The 10,023-nt window shown below is 24.9% G+C and overlaps 1 protein-coding gene across 1 annotated transcript in view; it reads left to right on the forward strand.

Annotated features, from left to right (window-relative positions):
* LOC111613657 (single-stranded DNA-binding protein 3-like) overlaps positions 1–9,355 on the forward strand; it is an 84,575-nt gene extending 75,220 nt beyond the window's left edge. The window contains exons 9-15 of the mRNA XM_023355008.1: positions 603–676; positions 749–822; positions 899–938; positions 1,036–1,077; positions 2,310–2,373; positions 9,069–9,139; positions 9,215–9,355. Coding sequence (XP_023210776.1) covers positions 603–676; positions 749–822; positions 899–938; positions 1,036–1,077; positions 2,310–2,373; positions 9,069–9,139; positions 9,215–9,340 — 491 coding nt within the window. The 3' untranslated portion in view covers positions 9,341–9,355. The remainder of the gene's footprint in view (positions 1–602; positions 677–748; positions 823–898; positions 939–1,035; positions 1,078–2,309; positions 2,374–9,068; positions 9,140–9,214) is intronic.
* Positions 9,356–10,023: the final 668 nt, after the last annotated feature.

A 10,023-nucleotide genomic window follows, 5' to 3' on the forward strand; every position in this document is an offset into this window, starting at 1 on the left:
TTTAAATTTTTTTCTTCTGGTTCAAAACAGTAAATTATTTTCTCTGTTAAGCATTTGTATGATATAAAGCTGTATTCTTAAGTCATACTACTATTTAATATTCATTTTAATATTCATAAAATGAATGAACACAAATAATTAACTATACAGAAATCAATAATTTTTTTAATGTATTATTTTTATAATTTTAAATATTTATGAAAAATAGATTTGAAAATTGTAATATATAAATATTACAATTTTTACCTTTTTAAAATTAGTTACTTCAGCAATTGTTTAAATTTCTTAAAATTTGAAAACTAAATATTCTCTCAGTATTGTAAAACTTCATTTTTAATAAGATGAAATTTAAAATTGTATTCTCAAAGATGACTATAAGATTTTACATAAATTTTTAAACTAATCAGTTATTTTTATTCTTAGCTCTGTATTGTTTCAACAAAATTTTGTTTCTTTATTATTGAATATTTTGGAATAGTAGTGTCTCTTCAATACAGTAGACTGTTTACTTTATCGCATTAAAAATTGTGGTGAATTTTTTTAATTATTAATTTATTTAGTGTCAAAAATATTTAACTCAAGTGGATTGAAATTTGCAATAGGACCTCCAGGAATGGCTATGAATCCCAGAATGAATCCTCCCAGAGGCCAACCACTTGGTCCTATGAATCCTGCTGTAAGATAAACCTTTTTATTATATATTATTTTTTTTATGCAATTATTTCATATTTTTTCATGTTTTATTCAGAACTATGGTGGAATGAGGCCTCCTCACAATAGCACACTAGGACCTGGAGGCCCAACCATGCCTCCTATGTCCATGTATGTAAAGCTGCTAATTTTTTTATATTAATATTTTATTCTTTTCAAGTATATTTACAATAATATATTTTTACAGGCCAGGTCCTGGTGGTCGACCATGGCAGCCTAACACAACAGTATGTTAAAAAATTAATGTTTTAGATGAAATTTGTTCAATTTAATAAATATTGTCAAAATGTTTATTATTGTATAATAAAACTTTTTATTTTTTAGCAAATCAGTTATTCTTCAGCATCTCCAGGAAGTCACTATGGGGTATGTTTCAAGGATTGTTTTTATATGCATAAATAACTTTAATTTGTATATATTAATACTACCAATGAAGCCTAATCTAATTTTATAAAGCACTTTTTGGGATTTGGACCATATTACTATAGTAATATCAATATAATTTAATACCCATATTTTGAGAGATCATTCCAAAAATTGATTATATTTGACATAAAGAACATAAAAAAAACTTAAATTCATTGTTATTATATTAAATAGAAAACTTTTAAAATATTTTTTACATCTTGCATATAAAATCAATAAAATATTTTAGTCAAATTCTTATTTCTATTTGAACAATTTTCCTATATATATGTTAAAAAGAATGGTTGCAGAGAAAGTAATTGCTATGAAACAAAACTTCCATTTCTTCAAAATACAGCATTTAGTTTTAAATTCATTAATGATAGTTTTCTAGAAATTTTTTTTTACAATAAAATTATTCTGGATACATGTCAGTATGCATTAATAATATGAAAATACAAAATGTTAAAAATTTGAAATAACAAGAACTTACACACATATTGCTTACTTCAAAAATGCTTGTTCACAAGTATCTTCAATACATTAACACATTAGTGTAATTGTCAGTACTTGTGAATGCTTTCATAACTTTGAGAAGTACTGTTTTATTTTATATTATTATATGCAATCTTATTGTGTTTTGTTACAGAAAACAAACATTTAATATAAAGGAAAAAATTTAAAATTTTAAAACATTTTAAATTAAAAATTTCTAAAGATGAATGAAATTCCTTAATGTTGGTTAAAACATTTATAAACTTAACATTTAAATTAATTAATTAATTGTCATTATTACTTAATAGATGATTATTTTTTCAATTTTAAATTTCAAAATTGTTTTTATCCTTCCATAAAAATTTTATTTAAATGATTCTATATCATTTATTATTTTTCATCTGAAATAGCATTAATAAATTATTAACTTTTTAAGTTTAATTATTATTTCTTTAAATATATTGGAATAGTTTGATTTTTGTTCTTAATAAATAAAGTGTTACAGGAAATGTTCAGATAATCATAACATTTACAAAATACTTTTGAGCCAGAAACTGCAATATTTACTTGATTTAAAAATTTACTTATTTATTTTTGCTTTCATTAAAGTATAGTAGTAAAAAATAATAATTTAAATCTAGAATTTTAAAAAAATGTTTGTGATAAAACATCATTGATGTATGTTTTTATTTGATTAGGGTCCTCCTGTATCGAGCACAGGACCACCTGGTCCAGGTACTCCTATAATGCCTAGCCCACAAGGTAAGAATTTTTAATGTTAATTTAAGACTTAAGATGCTTAATTTTACTGTTTGGATACAAATATTTTAAAAATTAGTTTTATTTAATATTAATTAAAGTTTTATGTAACTGTTTAGTAAGTAATAAATTATATTGTATTATTTTTACTACTTAATTGCATTTATTAAATAAATTTAAAATAATTGAACAAATGAATAAATATTTAAACATTAGTTTGGAAGTTAAGAACAATCTATTATATGTATATACACAGACAAAACTTAGAAAAATCAAACATTACATCATTAGATGTGTTTTTATGATGTCAAATTTCTTGCAAAAATAAACATAGCTTGACAAATTTCAAATACATTGTTATATATATATCTTAAATTAAAAAATTATAATTTTATTCATAATGAATGTCAGCTTCATTTTTACTTTGGGAAAGATTCTAAAGTTAATAACAATTCTTTCAAATTTTTTTTTTTTTTTTTAAATTATTTGTTGGAATATAACTTACATTGTATAGAAAATTAATCATGATCAGAACAATATCATCCCACCCATAAATATAAAGAACTTTTTATATTAATATTAAAGAAATTAATTATTTTCAGGCATTACACAATAGTGTAATTATTTTTATTAGCATAATTTCTGGCGTACTTAATGACTTCATATTAGTAATTTCTGATTTGAAAATTATCAATTTATTTGCAAATAATGTTTGTCTTGAAAATTTTTATTAAAAATTTTACTTATACATCTATATAATTAAATTAACAATATACTTTATTTTATATTATTGTTGAATTTGAAAATTTTCAAATGTCTCCATACTAATAAATTTTTTCATTAAAAATTCTATGTATTAAATTTCCTTTGAATGAAGAAAATTGTTTTGACAATAAAACCAACAAAAATGTTCTTAATATAAGTTTTTCATTCAATAATATTATTATTATTTGAATAAACAGCAGTAGTAGATAAAATTAGTTAAAAAATGAAAAAGGAATGATATTTCATTTGTAGAATTTTGTCATATGATAATTTTAAGTTAATCAAAAAAGACACAGTCTGTCCAAAAATAATTTTTTGAAAACCACCATTTATTCTAATCACATGTTCCTTTGACGACCGGACCTTTCTTTAGAGGCTATTAGGCCATCAGGTTAAAACATTCCTTTAAAAAAAACACAAAAAATATCCAATTAAAACAATAAAGTAAAAAATTGGAATGATATTTGTTTTTCAATATTGTTAGAATCTTACATTATGCAAAAGAAAGAATCCAACTAATATGTAAAATTTAGTTTTTTTCTCAAATCAGGTTTCAATATATCAAATGAACTATCAAAATAATCTGAGAAAATACGTAATTAATATACAGATATAAACAACTCCCGAAACCCGATGCTTAGCTGTAAATATTAATATTTCCGAATTATAGCCCGATTATTTACTGCAATTGTGGGTGTCTCTTTGCTTTATGTAATTAATATTTTTGGTCAAAATAGTCCAAAATTGATTCAGATTAAGTCAATTAAATGACAATAACTTGGCAGCTGAAATGCCTCATCTTATCAATGAGAGTCTTATCTTTAATATTCAATTCTTTTGGATATTAATAATTAATTTTAAGTGTCTATATGAGAAAATATTAAAAAGGAAGAATTTAATATTAATACTTTAAGAAAATTTCATTGATTATTTTTCAGGAAAATTTTGGTTTAGTCACTTGTCAATCATACTATGTTAATCAAAACACATGCTATAATAGTAGATATGCTTTTCTTTTAAATCAAGAATTTGCATATGAGCAAGTATCATAGAAAAATCATTTAACATGACAAATTGTATAGAGCAGGGATCAGCAACCTTTTTGTTACTAAGGGGCAATAAAAATTTTAAAAACCATTGAGGGTGCATAGTTTAATGTTTGAAAAAAATCCACAATGTTGTAATAAATAAACAAACTAATTATGTTTTGAAACATGTATATTTATACATGCATGTAATAAATAAAAAATAAAAATTAAAAGTACTGTACAAACGTAAAATAACACAAAATCAAATTAAATATACATATACACTTGTAATTTTATGTATTTGTGCTTGCATGACTATGGTTCTAGAGGGTGCATCTGAAATGTTCACGCCATAGGTGTCACATTTCTGCTGACCCCTGGCATAGAGTATTTAAAATGTAAAAAAAGAAATAGGAGAGAGTGAGTAGAAGTTTGTGAAACATTTATCTGGCATACTGGTAATCTGAAAATTTAAATTTGTTTGAACATTAGTGTTAATGATCCTGTATTCTATATTGTAAACAAACATTACCTTGTTAGAGCTAGTGCATGCACTTCATGTTCAGTAACATGCATGATTGATGTATTTTTCTTTTCCAAAGACCAATGTGAGAAAATGGGCATTTTATACCCAGAGCTTCAAATAATTTTTGTGAATTTTATATATATCGTCAGTGCCGTAACTAGGCAGGGGCAACAGGTGCACCCACACAGTGCCCACTTGGAAGGGGAGCAAAAAAGGCATGTATTTGTTTTATTATTTTCCCAAACCTAATTAATTAAGGGGCATAAATGCAAATTCTTGCACAGGTCACAGGAATGGCTAGTTATGGCACTGTATATAGTACATGTTCATGATCACCATAAATGTTGACTTTCTGCAATAATGTGTTTGTAAACATTTTTGCAGGATTTTCAGTATTAATATAGTTCAGTCATCCACTATATCATCATCAAAGTACTTAAATAACAAATTGGAAGATTACAACAGCATGCATGCACTAGTACAAAATATATAGCAATATCCAGATCTGGCACTGTTCTGCTCTCATAGGTGTTGGATTAATAAACTTTATAAATGCCACATATATATATTTTTTTTATGTCATTTTATTTGAATCATTCATACACATATATAAATGTGTATGTATGTGTATGAATGATTCAAATAAAATGACTAGATGCCGCAATGCAAGAAAATGTTAAGTAATTGTTCAGTTGACATTGGCACATGTGACCATGTAGAAAAGCAATATTGAATACAGCATTATTGTAATGAGGTATTTTGCATCCATTTACTCTCCTTGATAAGTCAGTATTAAAAATTACAAAATTATAGTAGAGATGAATTGAACATGAAAATTAAACTTATATTCCAACTTATTTGGAATAGGACATCTTTTATAACTTTTTAGTTAGAGTTTATATTATAAGTAATATTTGATAACACAAAATGTAGTGTTGTCAAGTATTATAGGATAAGACCCTGTTTATTTTTATAAAATGGTTATGCAAACATATTGAGAAATTTAGTTATTGAATAAATAATGTACAGTACGATATTTTGAAATTAATAAGTGAAAATGAAAAAAGCGATCAAAAAAATATAAAATTCGAATATTTCAAATTAATATTCAGGTTTACATTGCTTTATATGTATAATGTAATCTATGTATGATAATTATTGACATTAAATAGCTGTAAGAAAGAATTTATTCTTTACAATTTTTTGTATTGATATATTTCATATTGATTGTGTAGAAATTTTTATTTATTTATTTATTTCAATTCCATTTTGTTCTAGTTTCAATTTCTGTTCTAAAAATTCAATTAGATCCAGATTATTCCATAGAAAAGTTTTGAATTTGAGGTTTTTTTTACTGAAAATCATATAATTCTGAATGTAAAGATATATACAATTGTGAATCTTTTGTCTGTAAACATCAAAATAAAAATTACATTTATTATGATCGTAATTGTAACAGATGCTTTCTATTTACTGTATTATAATTTTAGAGGGAAAATTGAACCAAATTTTCCTGAAATAATTTATGAATTCTCCATTTTAATGTCAATTTGAAAGCAAGTGCAGGCTCTACATTACAGCAATTTTTGTGGGTTATACGCAGGAAATTTTGGTAATTACATTATGCAGATTGTATAGAATTTACTTTTACATATGGAGGAAGCTTTTCATAATCTAAATAATTTTTATTTGACTAACTCTAAATCAAAAAATGTTTTATATTTTCATTTATCCATAATTTCAATTATAATTATTAAAAAGTTTGAAAAAAATTAAATTGAGAAAAAAAGAAACAAAGTTTGAAAATAAATTGCATATAATGCAATAAAGATAAAATTAATTATTATACAATGATGTGAAGTCAACTATAAAAAAAGGCAAGAAATTAGCACACTTTTATATAATTGTTTGTTATAGAATAGAAATAAATATTTTATTTTCAACTCATCCTCTTCAGATAATTCTCAGTTTAGAATGTAAGGAAATTTAATAAAGATATTGTCAGCAAATAAAAAAGTGAAAATATTAAAATTTATTATGTATGAATTTAGAATATTGGAAAGTAGTTAAGTTTGCTTTATTTCCAAAATTAGTTGTATTTTTCCTTCCATCTTGTACGGCCCATCCCTGGCCTACGTGGCCCACATTAATATTTTTTGTGGCCCGTGTCACATAAAATATGAATAAATATATCAATTTCCCAGCAATAATTCAAATGTTATTTTTTACAAGTTATGTGTATGAATAGTTTTCCCTGCAATGAATTTAATAATTATTAAAACAAGAAACCGGCTAACAGATTCATATCAAACTAATTTAAAACTAGCAGTAACTAATATTTAACCAAGTATTTCTGATATATTATGTTTACATCAGTACATTTACATCTTTAAAACAACGTTGTTAAGGTCATCTCAATTAACTGGCGGCAACATTCTATGACAAAGGGATGGAAAAGCGCGTCCACAGATATGACAAATGCATCAATCTTCACGGTGACTATGTCAAAAAGTAATCATGTTTGTACCTAACTTTTCGTAATAAATTCATTTTGTTATTTACACTTGTCTTTGCTTTATGGACCATTGGAATTTGAAAAAAACAGCCTACATGATAATTCCAATTGGTTAACATAATAATTATTATAAATTGCTTCAAAGCTATTCAGTTTTGGGAAACATTTTAGCTTTAGTCAAAAATTTTAACAAAAACATACATCTAATAACAATATTAAATATGTAACCAAAATTTGAAACTTTCCAGTAATCCATGCTGCTTATCAATATGTTTTATAATCTTCATTTTAGCTATATAGACTGTGATGTTTCAGAATGTCACTTGATTATTTCAATATCCTCTTTTGTATTTTACAATAATTTCAGTTATGACTAATATTCTTGATAGCTGTCTAATTACTTTAGAGATTTCAGATAGGAAATTCTACTTAACTGAATTATTAATAATCATGTTTATAAACTTATTCTTGAATTTTATATATTCTAATGATTTTGATCAAAAACACATTCAAGCTTGCTCTCAGTAGAGATGGCAGTTTTTGTACCTGTATCACCAATTAGTAACTTTTTGAATAAATGTAAAATTAATTTTTTACAATAAAAATATTGATTATTTATTTCCACTTTATTAATGAAACACAAAACACAAATTTGCTGCTAGTAATATTTATTACTAGCAGCAAATTTGAATGTCTTTTTCTAAAAAAATTTTTATGCAGTGCAAGAGTAAAACTTGCTTTCTTGCATTAATTCAACTAATTCTGTTTGAGATCAGAATCTCTTTTATTGACAATAATATATAAATGTTAATAATTGACTAATTTGGAGTAATTTTCATAAATTTATGTTTATCAGTTTAATCAATTTTAGAAACTTTAATGGTTAAAATCAGGTTGAAATTCTTAATAAATTTTTATTTATAATGTTGAATATATGAGAGATTGATCTACTAAACATATAAATATGTTGTGACAAAATTTTACGTTTTCATTCTATGCAAATACAGAATTTTCAACATTATTATTATTTAATTAGTAAAAAGATGATTGTAGTTTTTATATTAAAAGTTCACGTATTCTATTTTCATATGTAAATATTGTATTAAATTATTGTTAATATTGATGTTAATTAATATCTTTTAGGAAATTTCTATTAATTTAGTTTATTGGAGTTGCATGACAACAATCCAAAGGTGGATGCATCTTGAAAGACGTGTGATTCATAATAATTATCTTTTGATAACATATTGATTCCAGCATTCCTGTATTCTAGGTTCAACTGGTCCTTATTCTCCTGCAAGTCACAGAATGAATGCTCCCACTCCAAGAAGAGGTGAAGATACATGCTTCTGGAGTCTCTCCAACTTTTTTGTTATTGCTATTTTATTTTTTCTGTTTTTAAAATTTTAGCATTGATTTTTCACAGCTACTAACCAAAGCTCTCTTTAGCATGTGCATCTTGGTCATTTTATACTAACAGTTTTGCTCTGTGCTAGGTCATTCAATTTGAGGCTGGACCATGGATTTGATGTGCTTTATGCTTGTTGACCAGCATACAACTTCAATTTTTGTTTATATTTTAGTGTTATAAACCCATTCACTTGAATTAATTTCATACTAATTATCTAATTTTAGAAACAATTGCTTTTATGCCTAAATCCTTTATTAATTTATTAAAAAGCATACTTAAAATAATTTTTACTTCTTTCAGTGCAAAATATGAATTTGATATCTTACTAACATTTTTAATACTTTACATATTAAAATTTCAATAAAATTATTATTATTATTTAAATTCAAACTTTTATCTACATAAGCATAAAAAGAATTTCAAGATATTAATTAAGGATTTTTATTTTATTAGATTCTGGAGGTTCTGGAGCGGACGGAATGTATACAATGATGAAACCTGTCCCAGGTGGAAGTTTATCTGGGGTTAGTATTTTATTTTCTCTTTTTAAATTATAATACAACTGACTGAATTATAACTATTTGTTTGTAATCATATAGTTTCCAATGGGTCCAGGCCCTGAAGGACCAATGGGACCTATGGGACCAGAAATGGGTCCTCCAGTGATGAATGGAATGTCTTCAGGTAATTTAAATGGAAGTTCTTTAGATACTGATTTATATTAAGATATTAGTTAACTTCTTAGTAAAATAATTCAATATGATTAGTTTGAATTAAAAAAAAATACTATCAGCATATGCATCATCATTAAATTGAAGTTCATTTTTTTCTTCTTCTAAGCAATGACATTTCAACAGAAGGTAAATTAAAGTTACTAGGCATAGTAAGGGATTTTTTAATGAAATAGTCCATATCATTTTCAAAATCAAGAAAATTCCTTTACAAATCCCCAACCTTAAAACAAATGAAATAAAAACAATAATTAATAATTCACTAAGTAAAATAAATAAACAAGAGCAGCAAAAAGAGAGAACCACTTGTTTGTAATACAGTGGAATTTCTCATAACAAGTGTTTCGCATAACAAACAAAACAAAGTGTAAAAAATTGCGTTGCTTAACAAGTGATGTTTTGCATAACGAGTGACGAGGAGAGGGAAAGTCCTGAATTGTGCGCATGCTCCATCAGTCTTCCAAATTAAATTTTAGAAATGTTTAAGTGGTCATTAAATTTAATACGAACTAGAAGCATAACTGCCTACATCTAGTCAAATTAATTAATTTCTAATATTTAATTACAGCCTTTACTTAGCCCAAGAATTTGGCATATCGTTTGGAGTGTTTATCAAACATATTATCTGATTTTTTTTTTTCTGCAAATCTAATTCTCATTTCAGGTTGGTTTATTCC

Source organism: Centruroides sculpturatus, unplaced genomic scaffold, assembly GCF_000671375.1.
Source record: "Centruroides sculpturatus isolate CEXI.00-Female unplaced genomic scaffold, Cexi_2.0 scaffold2024, whole genome shotgun sequence".
NCBI classification, from domain to species: Eukaryota; Metazoa; Arthropoda; class Arachnida; order Scorpiones; family Buthidae; genus Centruroides; species Centruroides sculpturatus.